Source organism: Coregonus lavaretus (assembly GCF_964263955.1).
Source record: "Coregonus lavaretus genome assembly, chromosome: 17".
Classification (NCBI taxonomy): domain Eukaryota; kingdom Metazoa; phylum Chordata; class Actinopteri; order Salmoniformes; family Salmonidae; genus Coregonus; species Coregonus lavaretus.
In genome coordinates this window covers 13,072,172-13,095,916 of record NC_140004.1, presented here as the reverse complement: position 1 = coordinate 13,095,916, position 23,745 = coordinate 13,072,172, and the positions used below count along the sequence as shown (strand labels likewise).

Genomic DNA, 23,745 nt, shown 5'->3' with positions numbered 1-23,745 from the left:
AGATCACACGATCAAAACAATGAACGAAACGTGAAGTCCTTCGATGCACAAACCAAAAGGAACAAGAAACCACAAACACAAAGTGAAAGACAGACAGTTAAATATGGCTCCCAATCAGAGACACCCAGCTGACACTCGTTGCCTCTGATTGGGAGTCACTCAGCCCAACATAGAAAATCAAACATAGAATTACACACCCTGGCTCAACATAACATTGTCCCCAGAGCCAGGGCGTGACAGTTACCTGTATTAATGGCACCTGTTTGAACTTGTTATCAGTATAAAAGACACCTGTCCACAACCTCAAACAGTCACACTCCAAACTCCACTATGGCCAAGACCAAAGAGCTGTCAAAGGACACCAGAAACAAAATTGTAGACCTGCACCAGGCTGGGAAGACTGAATCTGCAATAGGTAAGCAGCTTGGTTTGAAGAAATCAACTGTGGGAGCAATTATTAGGAAATGGAAGACATACAAGACCACTGATAATCTCCTTCGATCTGGGGCTCCACGCAAGATATCACCCCGTGGGGTCAAAATGATCACAAGAACAGTGAGCAAAAATCCCAGAACCACACGGGGGGACCTAGTGAATGACCTGCAGAGAGCTGGGACCAAAGTAACAAAGCCTACCATCAGTAACACACTACGCCGCCAGGGACTCAAATCCTACAGTGCCAGACGTGTCCCCCTGCTTAAGCCAGTACATGTCCAGGCCCGTCTGAAGTTTGCTAGAGTGCATTTGGATGATCCAGAAGAGGATTGGGAGAATGTCATATGGTCAGATGAAACCAAAATATAACTTTTTGGTAAAAACTCAACTCGTCGTGTTTGGAGGACAAAGAATGCTGAGTTGCATCCAAAGAACACCATACCTACTGTGAAGCATGGGGGTGGAAACATCATGCTTTGGGGCTGTTTTTCTGCAAAGGGACCAGGACGACTGATCCGTGTAAAGGAAAGAATGAATGGGGCCATGTATCGTGAGATTTTGAGTGAAAACCTCCTTCCATCAGCAAGGGCATTGAAGATGAGACGTGGCTGGGTCTTTCAGCATGACAATGATCCCAAACACCGCCCGGGCAACGAAGGAGTGGCTTCGTAAGAAGCACTTCAAGGTCCTGGAGTGGCCTAGCCAGTCTCCAGATCTCAACCCCATAGAAAATCTTTGGAGGGAGTTGAAAGTCCGTGTTGCCCAGCGACAGCCCCAAAACATCACTGCTCTAGAGGAGATCTGCATGGAGGAATGGGCCAAAATACCAGCAACAGTGTGTGAAAACCTTGTGAAGACTTACAGAAAATGTTTGACCTGTGTCATTGCCAACAAAGGGTATATAACAAAGTATTGAGAAACTTTTGTTATTGACCAAATACTTATTTTCCACCATAATTAGCAAATAAATTCATTAAAAATCCTACAATGTGATTTTCTGGAGAAAAAAATTCTCAATTTGTCTGTCATAGTTGACGTGTACCTATGATGAAAATTACAGGCCTCTCTCATCTTTTTAAGTGGGAGAACTTGCACAATTGGTGGCTGACTAAATACTTTCTTTCCCCACTGTAATTACGTTATGGGAGTTGTCTGGGATGCTCCAATAATATTATTGTGATACAATTTCCAAATAAGTCCGTTCTTATTACATTCATAGCATATTTTTTTAACATAATATTAAATTGCTGTTCACGCAATATACATTTCACCTTGTCTTAGAGGTCCTCAGAACATTTCAAGAACATTGAGAAAATGTTATATTTAAGTTTGACCTAATATTACCAAAACAATCTCAACATGCAAATGTGTAGCTCCTTAAAGCGGAAGAAATCCCCATGATGTTTTTCTCCAGATTTGATTTGTCCTCTGCGCCAGAAGGGAAGCTCTCAAACAGCTTATTTTTTCAGTATATAGCCATGGCAGTATGGTCAATCAGGAATTCCATGCTTCCTTTCCAGCCTTAGACATAACTAACCCAGGGAAATACTGGTAACTGGGTTATTCACCATCACTTCACCCATCCTCTTCATATGCTGCATACTTCTGGGCACATATTTACAAGGTATCCAAGAGAAGGAGTGTTGATCTAGGATCACTTTTGCTTTTCAGATTGTGAAAAATAAGCGTCTTAAAGTAGGAATTATATTGGGTGTCGTTTTTTAAAAGTTGAACAGTCAATTTTTTGACAATCTTTTATTTTTTACATTTTGTCTGAATTCTGCATTTCAGATTGAATTTATTAATCTGGACAAACAAACCTCAGTTTCACAGTTGTTTACAAAATGAACATAGTTGATGAATATGTGAACAGAGGTAACTCTGGGTCGTCCTTTCCTGTGGCGGTCCTCATGAGAGCCTGTTTCATCATAGCGCTTGATGGTTGTTGCGACTGCACTTGAAGAAAAGTTCTTGACATTTTCCGGATTGACTGACCTTCATGTCTTAAAGTAATGATGGACTGTCGTTTCTCTTTGCTTATTTGAGCTGTTCTTGCCATAATATGGACTTGGTATTTTACCAAATAGGGCTATCTTCTGTATACCACCCCTACCTTGTCACAACACAACTGATAGGCTCAAACGCATTAAGAAGGAAAGAAATTCCACAAATTAACTTTTAACAAGGCACACCTGTTAATTGAAATGCATTCCAGGTGACTACCTAATGAAGCTGGTTGAGAGAATGCCAAGAGTGTGCAAAGCTGTCATCAAGGCAAAGGGTGGCTACTTTGAAGAATCTCAAATATAAAATATATTTTGATTTGTTTAACACTTTTTGGGTTAATACATGATTCCATATGTGTTATTTCATAGTTTTGATGTCTTCACTTTTATTCTACAATATAGAAAATAGTATAAATAAAGAAAAACCCTGGAATTAGTAGGTGTGTCCAAACTTTTGACTGGTACTGTATATGGCGTGAACATCAATGGAATATTATTTGAAACCAAAAACAAATATGCTATGAATGTCATAAAAACAGATTTATTTGGAAATTGTGGAACATTGTGCAACATTGTGGGAATGTTCTGTGCAACCTATGTGAATATCACAAGAATATTCTTGCAACATCCCAGACAACTCGCATAACTTAATTAAATGTTATTGGAACCTTAAAAAAACTTAGACCAGGTGTTCTGTCAACATTATTACAACATTATAGGAATGTCCTGTGCAACCTAACTTAAACATTGCATGAATGTCATCACAACTGAGCATATTTTCTGTTTTGGGAACCTATCTCTTGGAATGTGCCCACACTGTTCACACAACCTAATTAAATGTTCTGGGAACCTATAAAAAAGTCAACATTCTTGCAACATGAAAGGAATATTTTGTGCACCCTGATACAAACATTATCTGAATGTCAGCCCAACTGGACAGTTTTAGTAGTTTGGCAGACAAATGTGTTCTGGGAACGTTCTTGTAACATCAAGACAATGTTTTTTGCACTCTAAAAGAAACATTGCAGAATTGTCCGTACAACTACAACTGGACAGTTTTTGTGTTTTGGGAACATATATTTTGTGATGTCCCCACAATGTTCCCACCAGACTGTTCCCACAACCTAATTAAACATTCTGTGAACCTTTAAAGAACAGATTAAATGTATTCTAGGAACGTTCTTGCAACATCAGGTGAATGTTTTCTACAAACATTCTATAATCATCAGCACGACTGGACAGTTTTTGTGTTATGAGAACATACCCTAATGAATGTTCTAGGATCTTTCACAAAACCAATTTTGTTTGTTGGGTGTGCACTTTAAGTACCGCTCTCACAGAAATCAAAGTAATGATGCCAACAACTTGACTTGACTTTATTTAGTTAATCTTTTTTAATTTGGTGCTCTTCTTCACGTCTGATTAAGCATTTCCTTGTTTGGTGACCAGGAAATCACAGGCAATTCAACCTTTGTTTTCCTTCTCCCTCTGTTTGTTATTGACATCATGCAACCCCTATTGAATGTTATGTTATTTGAATTAATGCTAAATTAACTGTGTCACACAAAGAAGCAACATCTAGGCTATTTGATGAGGGTAAGTAGATGACTTAAGGTTATTGGCACTCCCTAATACTCTCCAAACAATGTTAACAACACTCAAGCTTGAGTAAACAAATCTATGTATATATTAAAGATGTGCTTTGGCGACTAGTAAGTATTTTTTGAAACCTCCCGCTTTGGGCTGGATGTGACAATGTGTAGTTCATACATGCGTAATCTATTAGCATAATTACTATTTTACCTCAATTAGCCATGAAATCCCTAGTTTGAAAGCGACTGTTTACTGGAAGCTGTGCGGCACCATTTTCCTTACATTTTCCCCCACGTGTGCCAGCCCCCTAGCAATTCGAGTTCCAGCCAATGAGCTTTAGCCCCTCGCCATTTGAGTGACAGCTAGCAAGAAGCACACACAGCAGAGCGAGAGAGAGAGAGAGCAATGACATGGTGCACATATCTGCACATATGTGACGTAGTACACACTATTCGGGGACTTTTGGCTTGTGAATGCTACTTTTAAAGCTACTGGCTAAAAAGTATAAAAAAGTACGGGAGAATCTCTTTAACTGCCCCTGAAATACAAAAGGGAGCTACACAGAATAATAATTATGACTAATTAAATAACTCAGTCACCTAAACGACATTCCTCAGTAATAGAATAATGGAAGGTACTATGTTATGCCTTCCATTTGAGATTCCTGATGTACTTAAAGTCTGGCTTAATCACCTTAAAAACCTTGTGTGTACTATTCACATGATAAGTCATCAGTTTTGGAAGCATGAATATTACATAACATTTCTACCATGAGGATGAGACTACGGGATGGATAGGCTTGGCCTGTATTAATTGCAGCTTCCTCTATCCGTTCTCTCAGAGATTACAGTACGCTAGCTGGGAATACGGTAATCCATGTATTGAAATGATATGCACAGCTCTTTCATGCCCTCTCTCCAATTCTTGCTCTTATGTACAGCCAACATGCAGAGCACGTCCTACTCTTTGCAGAAATCTGATTAAAGCAGCTTACTGCTGTATATGAGTACCATCTAAGGTCATTTGTTTGGTGTGCTTGTGTAAGCCAGCATTTACAGTATTACATGTACTGTAGGTATACTTTGATGCTTTCATCGCATGTTTCGTTTAAGGTAAGGCAGAGATAGAGTTGTCCAAGTAATATCCAGGTTTGATTCCTATTGGGGACCAGTACGAAAAAAGTATGGAAATGTATGCACTCACTACTAAAGTCTCTCTGGATAAGAGTGTCTGCTAAATGACTAAAATGAGATGTACAATATTTGGGTCCGCATACCTGTGCAGTGATCAATAGTCTCTCAGCTCCCTGTTTTGAAACCTAGTGGCCAAAGAACTCAAACAAAGAGCGCAAAAGGAACAGAGGAAATAAATCACAGATAGAAGTGTTGCATTGATTCTTTGGCCAATCAATAGTGTACATATGTTCTGGACCTCATGTACACAGTGCACGTCCAAATATAACTCTGTCGTCGCTCAGTGGACTCAGCAATCCCTACAAAGTAAACACTGGATCCATCAGCAAGGCCGATGCAACACGGGAGGAATGCTATATTTGTGCTGGCTGATGAAAAAACATCCACAATGGAAGTTAAGCCAGTTGTGAGAACAGGAAGCAGCCGATGTCTAGTGCTTGTTCTCAGCTCTACTTAGTTCCCTCACTGATCCGACTCTGCTGGTACTGGATATCCGTTGGCCACTGAATCCATGCCTGGAGATTCATACCACTGTGACCAAACCACTGGCCTCTCCTGCAGTAGCTACAGCAGGATCGATTCTCTATCCCAACCCGTCAACTCTCAGATGAAATGGGGCTGCTGGTGTATCGGCCTGTTTGGAGTCAGGCAGCAATCATAGTTCAATGATACACTCCTTCCTTTCTGTATCCACCCGTCCTTGGTAGGAGGAGGTTAGGGAGGGTCTGAGATATTCAATGACTAAGAGTGTAGGACGAGTGGGAAGGCAGGGCTGCTTTACAATTGTCTTTACTTGCAGATAATTATGCATATTTTCATGTGAAAATTAGATGGATCCAAACACTTGCAGATAATTATGCATATTTTCATGTGAAAATTAGATGGATCCAAACACTGGCATAGTATACAGTGGGGAATAAAAGTATTTAGTCAGCCACCAATTGTGCAAGTTCTCCCACTTAAAAAGATGAGAGAGGCCTGTAATTTTCATCATAGATACACGTCAACTATGACAGACAAATTGAGAATTTTTTTCTCCAGAAAATCACATTGTAGGATTTTTTATTAATTTATTTGCAAATTATGGGGGAAAATAAGTATTTGGTCACCTACAAACAAGCAAGATTTCTGGCTCTCACAGACCTGTAACTTCTTCTTTAAGAGGCTCCTCTGTCCTCCACTCGTTACCTGTATTAATGGCACCTGTTTGAACTTGTTATCAGTATAAAAGACACCTGTCCACAACCTCAAACAGTCACACTCCAAACTCCACTATGGCCAAGACCAAAGAGCTGTCAAAGGACACCAGAAACAAAATTGTAGACCTGCACCAGGCTGGGAAGACTGAATCTGCAATAGGTACGCAGCTTGGTTTGAAGAAATCAACTGTGAGAGCAATTATTAGGAAATGGAAGACATACAAGACCACTGATAATCTCCCTCGATCTGGGGCTCCACGCAAGATCTCACCCCGTGGAGTCAAAATGATCACAAGAACGGTGAGCAAAAATCCCAGAACCACACGGGGGGACCTAGTGAATGACCTGCAGAGAGCTGGGACCAAAGTAACAAAGCCTACCATCAGTAACACACTACGCCGCCAGGGACTCAAATCCTGCAGTGCCAGCCGTGTCCCCCTGCTTAAGCCAGTACATGTCCAGGCCCGTCTGAAGTTTGCTAGAGTGCATTTGGATGATCCAGAAGAGGATTGGGAGAATGTCATATGGTCAGATGAAACCAAAATATAACTTTTTGACAAAGAATGCTGAGTTGCATCCAAAGAACACCATACCTACTGTGAAGCATGGGGGTGGAAACATCATGCTTTGGGGCTGTTTTTCTGTAAAGGGAACAGGACGACTGATCCGTGTAAAGGAAAGAATGAATGGGGCCATGTATCGTGAGATTTTGAGTGAAAACCTCCTTCCATCAGCAAGGGCATTGAAGATGAAACGTGGCTGGGTCTTTCAGCATGACAATGATCCCAAACACACCGCCCGGGCAACAAAGGAGTGGCTTCGTAAGAAGCATTTCAAGGTCCTGGAGTGGCCTAGCCAGTCTCCAGATCTCAACCCCATAGAAAATATTTGGAGGGAGTTGAAAGTCCGTGTTGCCCAGCGAAAGCCCCAAAACATCACTACTCTAGAGGAGATCTGCATGGAGGAATGGGCCAAAATAACAGCAACAGTGTGTGAAAACCTTGTGAAGACTTACAGAAAACATTTGACCTGTGTCATTGCCAACAAAGGGTATATAACAAAGTATTGAGAAACTTTTGTTATTGACCAAATACTTATTTTCCACCGTAATTTGCAAATAAATTCATTAAAAATCCTACAATGTGATTTTCTGGATTTTTTTTTCTCATTTTGTCTGTCATAGTTGACGTGTACCTATGATGAAAATTACAGGCCTCTCTCATCTTTTTAAGTGGGAGAACTTGCACAATTGGTGGCTGACTAAATAAAAAAAATTCCCCACTGTAGATGTCGGTAGAGGAATTGAGGTGGGAGGTGACAGATCTGCCACTACAATAACTAGTCTGGACACCTCATGCTGAAATGAGCAAGGAGAATATTCAGTAGGACTGACCAATTGAATTAGCATTTTAGTGACATGCTCTTGCACACCACACATGTTTTCTTAGTAAGGGCGTTGCACCCTTCTCCAGTAGCTTATTATCGCCACATTGACCCCTCCCAGCTTAGATCCACACATTGCACTATTGACCTCCACAGGGCGTTCAACAGAGGAAGATAATACACTCTAACCAACTATTTCATACGTCTCAATAAGGAAGTGCACAGCAGACACATGGGGGGCGAAAAGGTCACCCAAAGCAACTTCACCTGACCGTAGATTACACAAAGCAGACCGCAAAGTAATTATGAAGACAATCATAAATCGGAGAAGAGACAATGGACTTTCCACACACTAATAACACACTGCAGAGATTTACTGTAAGATAAGTTATTGGGAGTTTTTTTCTATTACGACTGAGCCTGGGAGGCCAGGAACCTCTATTCAAGTAGAATGAATGTGAACTGCTATTCTAAAATTGGACACTGCAGGAATTGTTTGTAACAGTAGTTTCGATCTAAACACAGAGGCATCATGCGAACTAACACTAAAGAGTAAAACAGTATGCCAATCTATGCATCTAAGTCTCAATCTACACTGAACAAAAATACAAACGCAACATGTAAAGTGTTGGTCCCATGTTTCATGAGCTGAAATAAAAGATCCCAGAAATGTTCCATACGCACAAAAAGCTTATTTCTCTCTAATTTTGTGCACACATTTGTTTACATCCCTATTAGTGAACATTTCCCCTTTGCCAATATAATCTATCCACCTAACATGTCTGGCATATCAAGAAGATGATTAAACAGCATGATCATTACAAAGGTGCACCTTGTGCTGGGGACAATAAAAGGCCACTCTAAAATATGCAGTTTTGTCACACAACACAATGCCACAGATGTGCAATTTGCATGCTGACTGCAGGATTGTCCACCAGAGTTGTTGCCAGAGAATTGAATATTCATTTCTCTACCATAAGCTGCCTCCAATGTCGTTTTAGAGAATTTGGCAGTACGTCCAACCGGCCTGTGTGGTTTAATGAGTTAAGATATGTGAGGAAAAGAGTCAAGCCAAAATGTGAGGAAAACAATTTGCCACTAAGAGTCCATAGTTCATCTAACTCCACTACAGTGTGATGTCCAGGTGGATTGAAGTGTGTTGTTGCTGAATAGAATACATTCTGCCTACTCAGTTATCCTGAGAGGGATACTAGGCTACAGTATGAGCAGAGAGAGTAGATTGTTGTTTAGTGCAGCACATAACTGCAGCCTACTCAGGGAATTAAATCCACATACTACCTGCCCCTCATTTGTACAGGATTGTATTACGTGCTTAACCATCTGTTAAGCAAGTGATATACTGTGTGTATACTATATTTTTAACAGTATTTTTATACTGTTGCGGGGCGGGTATTCACAGGGTTGCCGGTTCAAATACCAAGGCTGGCGACTGCACCCTTGAGCAAGTCACTTAACCCCTAACCAGCTCCAGGGGCGTGGCTCTTTGCCTGCCCCTGTGCTTCTTTCAGCCTTGCATGTGTGTCTATGTTTGTGGTTTGTGGTGTGGTGTGTGATGTGTGTGTGTCATGTCTGGAGGGTTGGGAATTAAAGAACAGACAGACAAAAATAAAAATGTCTGTTTTGATGGACAATAAAGTTGTACCAGTATGTTAACATATGCTGATGTTAACGTTAAGATACATCTAGCCTTTGGTCTAACTCCATTGAGCTTATTGTTCTGGATTCAAATTGCATTAATATGTTTCAATCCATAATTGTTGATGTTAATTGTGTACAGAATGTATATTTTCATTTATTTTGGACAACCTATTGATTCACATAGCTTTGGAGGGGAAAATGGTATTGAGGTCTCTGTGTTCCTTATTCCTTGGCTCTATGGCAGGGAAATGAGTCATGGCCAGGCAGGTGTGAATTAAATAGGCCCCATTGAATCCAATAGAAACACAGTCAAAGTGATCCACTAATGTTTCGTTCAGCCAAATTGAACGCTGTCTCTTCAATTTAGCCTCATGTCTTCATCCTGCCTCTAATAGCAAGGCTTATCTGAGTGGCCATAATTATTTTCATGGCTAACTTACACCACTGAAATCTCAACTCTAGGATGTCACAGGAGAAGGAGATTGTAGTCAAACATTCTCTAGCTGATCTTTTCTTATTTACCATATATAAGTAAATATCAGAGCATGTTAATAGTTTTCACTAATACCTGCATTTGGTCAACAGCTCGCTCCCTGACGCACTCATGCGTGTATGCACATTTGGACGTATGGATGCACGCACTCATGCACCCACCCACCCACACCCAGGCACACACACACACACACACACACACACACACACACACACACACACACACACACACACACACACACACACACACACACACACACACACACACACACACAGACAGACAGACAGACAATTCCCAACTCCTAAATCTCTCACCTGCAGAGGGGGTCTTGACGGCAGTTCTTCCTGAGCTCCAGGCAGTAGGGTTTGACTTTGTCCTCGAAGGAGCAGAAGGGCACGATGGTCTGCCTCCTCCGTTCAGCACAGCCCAGGTCCTGGCAGGGGCAGAAGAGCAGCTGGTGGCTGTACTCGCTGGGCACGCGATCCAGGAATTGCCTTAGGGCCTTGTGGCAGCGCTTACGGTTACAGGGTTCCCCTTTATTGCAAGTGGCAATGTAGGTGGAGCGCTGTTTCTTACAGGTGTTGTTGAGGTTGCAGGCCTTGGCTGCATCCAGGCACTGGTTACAAGTCTTGCCGGGGTCAGAGCAGGTGTTGGCTTTAGGGGCGACAGTTTGCATCCCTGCAGAGAAGGGAGAACGGGAGCACTGAAAAATAATATGCACTTAACTGTCTATTGCAAAGCCATGTTGTTATCATGGGTCTGACCTATAGCATTTGTCAACTGGCTCATGACGAAATGCTTTCACACAATAATGATGATGATGACACATAACACAAGTTAAGTTGACTACTTGACCATTTTGGAAGTCATGTTTGTGAGTGCTGGAAGTTTCATGATAAGTGTTAGTTCTCTCCCTATGCTGGGAGCATATTCAATATCATATTTTTCTCCAAGCCAACCCCAAGCCATCTGAGACTTGTATAGCTCGCCCATATCCATTCTTACTGAATTATTTATTTTTAGAGGCCTTAAGTGAAATGTGAATGAATAAAGTATGGATTGAGATAGTAGGTATATTCATCTTCTTTTACATTCAGTTTTGACTTCATGAGTGAGTGTGTCAAGTTGTTTCTGCTCATCTGATTGCTTCACGTCTCCCTGGATTCCTTCCACCACTGGAACATGATGTACTACAGTAGCTAAACACCATGACACAGACCTTGATGCCGTTTTCAACATGTGGATTAGATGTCTTGTTGCTTTTTGACATGTGTAATTGGTTTGTCAGTATGGATATTGAACACAGGAGCTCAAGGACATGGCAAAGAGTCACTCTGTGCTGCTGTATTGTGGCCTATTGGACACAGTTTAAGTGGCAGATTAACAATTTCTTATTGCAATCACACACTGTCACCTAGCAATTGTACTGTAGCAAACAGATGGAGTCATTAAGTGTGCATATTCTGAGAGCAGTTTGAACTGGTGGTACATGCCCACCTGTTTTTGAGATGTCAGTAAAAAAAAACGGTATCACATTCACTCACATTCCACCTCAAATCAAATCAAATCAAATCAAATCAAATTTTATTGGTCACATGCGCCGAATACAACAGGTGCAGACATTACAGTGAAATGCTTACTTACAGCCCTTAACCAACAGTGCATTTATTTTAAACAAAAAAGTAAGAATAAAACAACAACAAAAAAGTGTTGAGAAAAAAAGAGCAGAAGTAAAAATAAAGTGACAGTAGGGAGGCTATATATACAATAGAATAAAGTGACAGTAGGGAGGCTATATATACAGGGGGGTACCGTTGCATAGTCAATGTGCGGGGGCACCGGCTAGTTGAGGTAGTTGAGGTAATATGTACATGTGGGTAGAGTTAAAGTGACTATGCATAAATACTTAACAGAGTAGCAGCAGCGTAAAAAGTATGGGGTGGGGGGGCAGTGCAAATAGTCCGGGTAGCCATGATTAGCTGTTCAGGAGTCTTATGGCTTGGGGGTAGAAGCTGTTGAGAAGTCTTTTGGACCTAGACTTGGCACTCCGGTACCGCTTGCCGTGCGGTAGCAGAGAGAACAGTCTATGACTAGGGTGACTGGAGTCTTTGACAATTTTGAGGGCCTTCCTCTGACACCGCCTGGTATAGAGGTCCTGGATGGCAGGGAGCTTTGCCCCTGTGATGTACTGGGCCGTACGCACTACCCTCTGTAGTGCCTTGCGGTCAGAGGCCAAGCAGTTGCCATACCAGGCGGTGATGCAACCAGTCAGGATGCTCTCGATGGTGCAGCTGTAGAATTTTTTGAGGATCTGAGGACCCATGCCAAATCTTTTTAGTCTCCTGAGGGGGAATAGGCTTTGTCGTGCCCTCTTCACGACTGTCTTGGTGTGTTTGGACCATGATAGTTCGTTGGTGATGTGGACACCAAGGAACTTGAAGCTCTCAACCTGTTCCACTACAGCCCCGTCGATGAGAATGGGGGCGTGCTCAGTCCTCTTTTTTTTCCTGTAGTCCACAATCATCTCCTTTGTCTTGGTCACGTTGAGGGAGAGGTTGTTGTCCTGGCACCACACGGCCAGATCTCTGACCTCCTCCCTATAGGCTGTCTCATCGTTGTCGGTGATCAGGCCTACCACTGTTGTGTCGTCGGCAAACTTAATGATGGTGTTGGAGTCGTGCCTGGCCATGCAGTCATGGGTGAACAGAGAGTACAGGAGGGGACTGAGCACGCACCCCTGAGGGGCCCCCGTGTTGAGGATCAGTGTGGCAGATGTGTTGTTACCTACCCTTACCACCTGGGGGCGGCCCGTCAGGAAGTCCAGGATCCAGTTGCAGAGGGAGGTGTTTAGTCCCAGGATCCTTAGCTTAGTGATGAGCTTTGAGGGCACTATGGTGTTGAATGCTGAGCTGTAGTCAATGAATAGCATTCTCACGTAGGTGTTCCTCTTGTCCAGGTGGGAAAGGGCAGTGTGGAGTGCGATAGAGATTGCATCATCTGTGGATCTGTTGGGGCGGTATGCAAATTGGAGTGGGTCTAGGGTTTCTGGGATTATGCTGTTGATGTGAGCCATGACCAGTCTTTCAAAGCACTTCATGGCTACAGACGTCAGTGCCACGGGTCGGTAGTCATTTAGGCAGGTTATCTTAGAGTTCTTGGGCACGGGGACTATGGTGGTCTGCTTGAAACATGTTGGTATTACAGACTCAGTCAGGGACATGTTGAAAATGTCAGTGAAGACACTTGCCAGTTGGTCAGCACATGCTCGGAGTACACGTCCTGGTAATCCGTCTGGCCCTGCGGCCTTGTGAATGTTGACCTGCTTAAAAGTCTTACTCACATCGGCTACGGAGAGCGTGATCACATAGTCGTCCGGAACAGCTGGTGCTCTCATGCATGCTTCAGTGTTGCTTGCCTCGAAGCGAGCATAGAAGTGGTTTAGCTCGTCTGGTAGGCTTGTGTCACTGGGCAGCTCGCGGCTGTGCTTCCCTTTGTAGTCTGTAATAGTTTTCAAGCCCTGCCACATCCGACGAGCGTCAGAGCCAGTGTAGTATGATTCAATCTTAGACCTGTATTGACTCTTTGCCTGTTTGATGGTTCGTCGGAGGTCATAGCGGGATTTCTTATAAGCGTCCGGGTTAGAGTCCCGTTCCTTGAAAGCGGCAGCTCTACCCTTTAGCTCAGTGCGGATGTTTCCTGTAATCCATGGCTTCTGGTTGGGGTATGTACGTACGGTCACTGTGGGGACGACATCATCGATGCACTTATTGATGAAGCCAGTGACTGATGTGGTGTACTCCTCAATGCTGTCTGAAGAATCCCGGAACATGTTCCAGTCTGTGCTAGCAAAACAGTCCTGTAGCTTAGCATCTGCGTCATCTGACCACTTTTTTATTAGCCGAATCACTGGTGCTTCCTGCTTCAGTTTTTGCTTATAAGCAGGAATCAGGAGGATAGAGTTATGGTCAGATTTGCCAAATGGAGGGCGAGGGAGAGCTTTGTATGCGTCTCTGTGTGTGGAGTAAAGGTGGTCTAGAGTTTTTTCCCCTCTGGTTGCACATTTAACATGCTGGTAGAAATTAGGTAGAACGGATTTAAGTTTCCCTGCATTAAAGTCCCCTGCTACTAGGAGCGCTGCATCTGGATGAGCGTTTTCCTGTTGATTAATGGCCTTGTACAACTCATTCAGTGCAATCTTAATGCCAGCATTGGTTTGTGGTGGTAAATAGACAGCTATGAAAAATATAGATGAAAACTCTCTTGGTAAATAGTGTGGTCTACAGCTTATCATAAGATACTCTACCTCAGGCGAGCAAAACCTTGAGACTTCCTTAGTATTTGATTTTGTGCACCAGCTGTTGTTTACAAATATACAGAGACCGCCACCCCTCGTCTTACCCGAGTCTGCCGTTCTGTCCTGCCGATGTAGCGTATAGCCTGCTAGCTGAATGTTATCATTGTCGTCGTTCAGCCACGACTCCGTGAAACATAAGATATTACAGTTTTTAATGTCCCGTTGGTAGGATAACCGTAATCTTAAATCGTCCATTTTATTCTCCAAAGCTTGAACGTTGGCTAATAGGATTGATGGGAGAGGCAGTTTACTCGTTCGCCGTCGGATCCTTACAAGGCACCCGGATCTGCGTCCACGATATCTCCGTCTCTTCCTCACGCGAATGACGGGGATCTGGGCCTTGTCGGGAGTCTGTAGAATATCCTTCGCGAACGCCTCATTGAAGAAAAAGTGTTCGTCCAACGCGAGGTGAGTAATCGCTGTCCTGATATCCAGAAGCTCTCTTTGGTTATAAGAGACGATGGCAGAAACATTATGTACAAAATAAATTACAAATAACGCGGAAAAACACACATAATAGTACAATTGGTTAGAGGGCTGTAAAACGGCAGCCATCTTCTTCCGGCACCTCCCTTGTATTCAGGGTGTATTAGAAAAGTTAACCACCCTCCCCCTGTAGATAATATTTCAGAGGGAGCGCTGGCTCAGTAACATCTCTTATTCAACAGAACCAATCACACTCTGTGTCTATCACGCAGCATCGCGGAAAAGCCTTTCCGATGGACTGCATGAGCAGCTGTATTGTCTGTAAGTGGTGCATCACAGAAGATCAATCCTAGAAATGTCATACACAGAATGGACATTACACACTCAGAGCCAAATAAAACATGATTGACCTTTTTCAACCACATGACCACATAGAGGCAACTTCCTGTCGATGCGGAGAAAAGTGAAAAGGTGGATTATATTTTGTGAAGACTGGAAAACATTGTTGCCTTTCCAGATCTTTGTGAGCTTTGTCTTTATCCCTCCAGCAACGATGCTACCCCAAGGAGGAGGTCAGAGGGCAGTGGGATGATCTGTGATAGGACTTCAAAGACAGCTGACATTAGCAGCAGGGAATGAGGCCAAACTGGGCAAAACCTGGCCAAAGCGGTACAGAACCAGGCCAGTCCAGCTGGAGGGGTGGTTTGGGGTTCTGTCCAAAGGCCTTACACATAACAGTGATGGATTGCAGCTCCTAAATCTCCTCTGGCCATCTGCAGCCTCTAATGCGGTGCACAGGGGGTCCAGGATAAAAACCAAATAGGAGAAGGACAAGGTACAAATATTTATCTGACCAAGCAGTGCAGTGGCTTGAGGTTTTACTATTTCTAATTGGAGAGAAAAGATTGAATTCGGTACTCAAAGCAGAAAGATATCCTGAGGCTCACAAAGCCACAAAGGCCCTCAATGGCTTGGTACAGTGCATTGCAAAAGTATTCATCCCCCTTGGCGTTTATCCTATTTTGTTGCATTACAACCTGTAATTTAAATGGAATTTATTTGGATTTCATGTAATGGACATACACAAAATAGTCAAAATTGGTGAAGTGAAATAAAAAAATAACTTGTTTCAAAAATTCTAAACAATTAATAACGGAAAAGTGGTGCGTGCATATGTATTCACCCCCTTTGCTATGAAGCCCCTAAATAAGATCTGGTGCAACCAATTACCTTCAGAAGTCACATAATGAGTTAAATAAAGTCCACCTGTGTGCAATCTAAGTGTCACATGATCTGTCACATGATCTCAGTATATATACACCTGTTCTGAAAGGCCCCAGAGTCTGCAACACCACCAAGCAAGCGGCACCATGAAGACCAAGGAGCTCTCCAAACAGGTCAGGGACAAACATCCCACGGAGCACCATTAAATCCATTATTTAAAAAATGGAAAGAAGGGCAAGGAGGGCATTAATCAGAGAGGCAACAAAGAGACCAAAGATAACCCTGAAGGAGCTGCAAAGCTCCACAGCGGAGATTGGAGTATCTGTCCATAGGACCACTTTAAGCCTTACACTCCACAGAGCTGGGCTTTACAGAAGAGTGGCCCAAAAAAAAGCCATTGCTTAAAGAAAGAAATAAGCAAACATGTTTGGTGTTCACCAAAAGCCATGTGGGAGACTCCCCAAACATATGGAAGAAGGTACTCTGGTCAGATGAGACTAAAATTGAGCTTTTTGGCCATCAAGGAAAACGCTATGTCTGGCGCAAACCCAACACCTCTCATCACCCCGAGAACACCATCCCCACATTGAAGCATGGTGGTGGCAGCATCATGCTGTGGGGAAGTTTTTCATCGGCAGGGACTGGGAAACTGGTCAGAATTGAAGGAATGATGGATGGCGCTAAATATAGGGAAATTCTTGAGGGAAACCTGTTTCAGTCTTCCAGAGATTTGAGACTGGGACGGAGGTTCACCTTCCAGCAGGACAATGACCCTAAGCATACTGCTAAAGCAACACTCGAGTGGTTTAAGAGGAAATATTTAAATGTCTTGTAATGGCCTAGTCAAAGCCCAGACCTCAATCCAATTGAGAATCTGTGGTATGACTTAAAGATTGCTGTACACCAGCGGAACCCATCCAACTTGAAGGAGCTGGAGCAGTTTGCCTTGAAGAATGGGCAAAAGTCCCAGTGGCTAGATGTGCCAAGCTTATAGAGACATACCCCAAGAGACTTGCAGCTGTAATTGCTGCAAAAGGTGGCTCTACAAAGTATTGACTTTGGGGGGGGGGGGTTGAATAGTTATGCACGATCAAGTTTTCTGTTTTTTTGTCTTATTTCTTGTTTGTTTCACAATAAAAAATATCTTCAAAGTGGTAGGCATGTTGTGTAAATCAAATGATACAAACCCCCAAAAAACAATTTTAATTCCAGGTTGAAAGGCAACAAAATTAGAAAAATGCCAATGGGGTGAATACTTTCGCAAGCCACTGTAGCAATGTATTATGTCTAGGAATCTAGGGAGTGTGTCTGGAGTCCTGGTCAGGTTCCATGGTCAGGTCAAAATCTTCATTATTAGAGATGTTTTGTCATTATCAGAAGGGGAAACAACTCATCCAACTTGAAGGAGCTGGAGCAGTTTGCTTTGAAGAATGGGCAAAAGTCCCAGTGGCTAGATGTGCCAAGCTTATAGAGACATACCCCAAGAGACTTGCAGCTGTAATTGCTGCAAAAGGTGGCTCTACAAAGTATTGACTTTAGGGGGGTGAATAGTAATGCACGATCAAGTTCTCTGTTTTTTTTGTCTTATTTCTTGTTTGTTTCACAATAAAAAATATTTTGCATCTTCAAAGTTGTAGGCATGTTGTGTAATAATAATAATTGATTTTTCCAAGTGCATTATGAAAGGTTTTGCCTATACACCTTTTGGTAATGCAAGAAGTGTGCTAAGCAACTCGTAAAAATTGAAAGCTTTTGAAATCAGAGGCAGAATAGAGTCTTGTTGATTACAGCAGGCCATCACTGATAGAAGAAACAATGTACCGTCTCCTGCCAAGAGATTGGACCACCACTTATGTATACATGCTCAAGTGTTTTCAATTATCCTGGCCAATCATCATCACAATCAGCCTTTCACATGGGCTCTAATGATCAAACAATCCTCAAATCTCTCTAGGTGTGGTCCCATTGCTGCATGCACCAGCTACAGCCAGTCTTGGGAAACCTCTTGGAATGGCCTCACCATCAAAATACCCTGATTACGAGCCTCCTGCTGTATTAAGAAATCATGGAAATAGAGGGCTGTGTCCTGATTATTCCAGTGTACTGGTATCTAAGGTGTTCACTGTGGGACAACTACTGTTTAAGTGCATGTTGCTGCATGATTTTTATTTTGACTCGGTGACTATGTTGCAATGTGTCTCTGTTGACACATCATCGCATGATAATCAGAGTCGTGTTTCTCATGCAGTGCACGCTAGGTAGCAACGCGTGTGATTTTAATTGGTTTTTGGCATGCACACAAATACACCAAATTCACTTCACAAGAAAAAAAGGTATACCAGTGTTACTTCACACCTCCTTATAGGAAAGAAAAAGCTCTCGGGGAACTGTAAACAAGCACTTTTTATCGTAAAGTAAATAGTAAAGTAATCTTTTAACCCAACCAGTTAAATGTAATGTAATAAAATGTAGATTTCCACCTAAATAGACATACCCAAAAGTAATTATTTATCATGAGATGGCCATAAACAATACCTGATAATGCTTATACTGCCAGAAAAAGTAACATATCACCTTTCTGGTAAAAAGAGTTATACATTGCTAAGGTGTAGTCACTTTTGAGGACACAAGCTCAAGTACACAGTACAAATATGATAACAATATGAAAATCATATTTTTTTCCTATTCAACAAAAGTGAGGGAATAGGGCTTGAAATTATTGAAATGCTTTCTAAATATAGTAACAATCAAATTATAAACCACTTACTATAATATTTCACCTTTCTTATAAATGTAAAATAAATATGATCATACTTAGTGATAGTATACAATTGGCACCATTTCATATAACTTACGACAGACAATTTTCTGCCCAGCGTCATCTGAGAGACGCAGAGATGCCATTCAAATGCCTGCTCACTTGTTACAACAACAAAGTGGTTTTGTCCCTCTGTAACCAAGAGAAAGTGGCCTTGATAAAATTCTACAGAATTATTGTATATTTTTTCATGTTGAGAGCTCTAAATCCATCTGAGAACATCACAGCGAGATAATACTACCTTTGCTGCAGTCGCTAGGCTCTCCCGTTCTATATTCTGTATTGTAAGCGGAGCTGCGAGGTTCACAGCCAGAGGAAATGGATGCTTTGTCTTGATAGGCCAGAAAATGTGACATGTCTCTCCCTATGCAAATGAGATGTCAGGTTTCACATGCTGCATCTCAGATGAGAGCAGAGAGCGGCATGTGAAGCGGGACAACCAGAGCTTTCACAGAGTGCACAGCAATTGATGTTGCGCCATTCACAGAGTGCTCTGTGCACAGAAATGTTGGTCGGAACCTGTCAAGAACAGCTCAAAGTCCCATAAATAGGGGACTTCACATTTAAGAGTTAAATGTTAATATGGGGCTCATCCAAAGCGCTCATAAGTGTAAAGTACGTGATGGCCATCTACTGAAAAGCACAATGTAGTCATTACGGGCCAAGTAAAGATCTGGATTTAGGCATTTTCCAGAGAAGGGATCTTCCTTCCACAGTAATTGCTCTCTCTCCCTTATTTGAATCCTGCATTTCATATATCATCCTGGGACCAGGAGTTCAGTTGAGGTTAGAGTGGGGCTCTTGGCTCCGGGTATGCTCACTGTAATTAGGATGGGTGCCAAAGTTTGGATTTAATATGGCCCTTAGTGAGTGTGCAGGAGCTTGTTTTAAAGTATTTAGTCTATACCCCTGGGAGCGTTGTCAAGCATTTCTCTGTCAAAGAGTTCATCAGTTATTAGCTCAGGCTTGTGTCAGAGCAGGGTTTTTAGGGGTTAGGTAATGTCACGGCTACACGCTACGACATTTCCCTTCAGTAAGACTGACTGTGCATGTTTGGGATCTGTAATGATATCAGTAGGAAAACTATTTTCTAAGCTGTTTTATGTGCTCTAATAAGATAACGGCTGCTTTAACAGTTCAGAAATGTTTTCCAAATAAGAGACTGATAAACTAGCACTTCAGTTCTATGATATAATATACAGAGTGAAAGTGAGGACAGCCACTGATTTTAAAAACATGTCAGCTCTACGGTACGTAAACATGTTTCCAAATTCTTGAGTTGTTTGTGAACAGCAGCCGACACTGGGCTTCAAAACACTTCCTACTATGGTGTAGTATCGCTTTATATTTAGTATTCAGATTGCAATTGATGGTTTCTGCCGTCGTTTCTGCCAACAAAACTAACTAATGAGCGTTGCCATGTCCATGTTTGGAGGATTATTCAGTATTCTATTTAATACCACCTTGTTAGAATAACGCTGACTGCACAAACAACTTATATGTTACCCTTAGACCCAACACTCATTAAGTGTCCATGGAGAAAACGAAGAGGCAACTCCTAATTGTAAATGTAAACCTATTATAAGTACACATAGTATAGCAGCTATTCAACAACAGTACACTGGCACAAAGCATGGCAACCTTGTCTTTGAGAATGGAACGGTAATTGTTATGAGGGCAAGGTGAGAATGTCCAGTGTTGGGCTGCATGCTGAGCACGACTGTTGCGCCGGTCCTTTTTCCCCAGCTGTATAGAAATAGGTTTCTCCATTTAATTGGATGGTGGGCATGTGGAGCAGACAGGCGAGAGGCTTAGTAGGAGTTGTTAGAAGGTCTAACTAAGCGGTGTCAAACTCAATTCCTGGAGGACAACGTGCTGCTTTTTTATCCTGGCCTCTGTTCTTAATAAGTGAATTAGCTCAACATTAGGTCACAAGGATGGAACAATTTGTGTAAAATAAAATAGAAATTACAGTCAAGTATATATTTGTATGCTACGGGATAATTCATTATATAAAATTCATATTAATCTGGTCTTTGATGAGGGGCCAACCAGTTGAGGTAGAAACATTTTATGAGTGCTAACCAATATCTCTCACAATGCTCAAGACTAAGACTATTGACACATTGAAGTAAGAAAATGGTGGACTTGTGAGGTTTGACTTGGGCAATGCATACTCTCACTTTTCTCTCAGTCATTTGCTTTGTTACTGCTGTGTGAATTTAGAGATACAGTGGAGTATGTTTTTTCCCCCATCAATGGTGCCCTTATCTCTCTCACTATAAACTCTAAGTTGTGGAGATAATTTTTCAATTTTCAACCTTCCTCCTAGAGAGTGTATTTCCCCATACACATCAACACAGCAAGATATCACATTCCCTGAGCTTTGGTTCAGTTTACAATTTTAAATGTGATTAAGCACACTTTTGTGCAGTTGAAATCTGCGGGGAAAGTATTTCAGAGAACAACTGTGTAATTACTTATATGTTTGCCTGTGGGCTTTTCTCACCACCACAATCAATTATTATGTCCTCTGAAATAATAAATGACTAAGGCTAAATGGATTTAGGAGAGCAAATCAGATATTTCACCTTTGAAAGAAACATTGTAGGAAACAGTGAACATATTAATGAGCCCCAGCTGCTGTTTCAAAAGGGGCTGAATAATGGCCAAGATGTAGGATAGCCAACAATTTGAGCCTCCTTCATATGGACCATATAGTAAAGAAAAGCAGATTGCCTTCTTTGCATCACAAAACGCCAATGTATTCAAAGCTCTTCCAATTTATATTTTGTCTGGTGCTCTCCTTTTTGATATATCAAACCAGCATATTTTCAAACAACCTATGTCGTTTGCTGACTTCAAGCTAAAGGGATTATGCAAAAAGCGTGTCTTTCTTGTACCTTCAAGATATAAAACAAAGCATGATGCATCGGCCAGGAAAAGCAAATGTGGCATCTCTGCTGTATACTGCTTTTAGCAAATGAGGCTCGATCATCCCCCGGCAATTTCTGCAGGAACTGGAGAAAGGAAGTGATTGAATGTTCAAGTGACTACTATAGCCTATATCTCCTATAGCTGTGGCAATGGCCATGCGGTCCTCATATCTCACCAAAAAAAATGTATATTTTCTTTTCGATAGTCTCTCTCAGGGCTCTATTTCCGGCTGGCGTTAAGGCGGCGCTAGTGTCAACTTATAAAAGACAGGGCTCTGCTATTTAAGATTCACCAAAAGCTTGTCTTAGCGGTAACGCAATTTGTTATGGCATCGATTTTGCCAGAGGAGGCGCACAGTAGCCTAATCAGTAGCCTATAGCCAATGTTTTATTAGAATATCACGAGCAGCAAAACAGTCAACAGATATTCCCGTTTTTTCTTTACATTTCTGTTGGATCTAACCGTCAAATCACGGGAATTCCGTTCGCTGTCCTTGGTGCTGAATCAGCTTGGAGCCTAAGCCATTTGCCTGTTTTTTTGTTTACCTTTCACGTGGCAAAGTCGCTAACAGGCCATATCAACAGATATGGTAGGCTAATCTTCTTATAACGTTTGGCCAATGTCCAATTGTCCATGGCTCGAAAATGTATAGCATTTTCGAAATGCTAATGCAATTTGTGTAGACTAATATTTCCATGTTGAAGCCAGATTGGCTAAATGTTAGTTATAACTAGGCCTATTGTAGGGTTACTGTATACTATTTAATAAACTATCTTTAATGGATAGGACAAACATCCATGCCTCCTGCCTAAGAGCCCTTGGGCCTACGTGTGCACACATTGCCTTATGCTCATGGAACGAGAGATGCGATTTATGATATTATGCTTCTGAGCCGATCCTATTTAGAAATATTGTGTGAAAAAAATATATTGATTGTTTTTCGTTTAATTGAATAAAAACCAAACTTATTAGAAAGATTCACCGTCCATGGGTTTATGTTGAAAACGTACATGGCTCGAATGCAATGCAATTCCGTCTGCTATTTCTGGCGAAGTGCAAATATGATCTGTAAGATGGTTCCATGATGTTTATAAAACATTACATTTGGGAGCAGTATATCAGTAAGTGGACATTCCCCTTTTGTCTTTATATTGGATCTTTGCTCAGCTCCTGTGAAAATTTTTGGATGATATTTGGATGTGCGTAAAACCCTCCATAGTCTATGTTGCCATGTCTGTATTATACACCCACAGGGAGTTATTATGGTGCCTGTAACTGTATTTAGACATAGCCTATTTAAAACAACTTGTTGTTTCATTTTTAATAGAAGTTTATTAGAATTATACACTTTTTAGGCCTAATCAATAGCCTAATGAATTTAATCTTGCTTATTGACTACGTTTGGCATGTCCATGGCCAGACTGCAATTTACAGTAGGCCTAGCCCCTATATCAGTTAGAATGCTATAGCCAATGTTTAACGATGTATTTCCATATTGAAGCAATGCAATTAGAACAATGTGGACTGCAAACATGTTCAACATATTTAGCAAATATGGGGCAGGCCATTTAACAAACTAGGCTATAACGAACTAACATTCGAATTGGAGTTGATGACAAGGCAATACATAAAATACCATAAATACAGAACTTGAAGCTACCACATAAATTATTTAGCCATGGAGCACATTCTGATTGGCCAGCGAGGTGTCAAGCCTCACACACCCACAACTTGTTTATTCATCAAAACCCAGACCTTTCGTGCCACCGCCAGCTACTCTGCACATGTTCCGGTTGTAAAATACCACCAAAAACAATCTGACACCAACACTTAGATTTACCATTGCATTAGGTTTGTTAAAAGAGAGCCCTTAGTGTAATAGCCATTGTAGCTGTGTCTCATAATAAGATCTTCATTGATTAGTAATGCCCTTTCAGTAATAACCAGTAAATTAAATGTGAGCAATAGTTCCCTTGATGAATACTTGCTGTTTAATTAGTAAACAGAAATCAATCTGAATGGAAA

The 23,745-nt window shown here is 41.7% G+C and overlaps 1 protein-coding gene across 1 annotated transcript in view; it reads right to left on the bottom strand.

The window, feature by feature from the left end:
- LOC311144228 (GDNF family receptor alpha-2-like) overlaps positions 1–23,745 on the bottom strand; it is a gene marked incomplete at both ends in the record, with an annotated part of 77,423 nt that overhangs the window by 35,085 nt on the left and 18,593 nt on the right. The window contains one exon of the mRNA XM_084180234.1: positions 10,276–10,639. Within this exon, the coding sequence (XP_084036360.1) occupies positions 10,276–10,639 (364 nt within the window). The remainder of the gene's footprint in view (positions 1–10,275; positions 10,640–23,745) is intronic.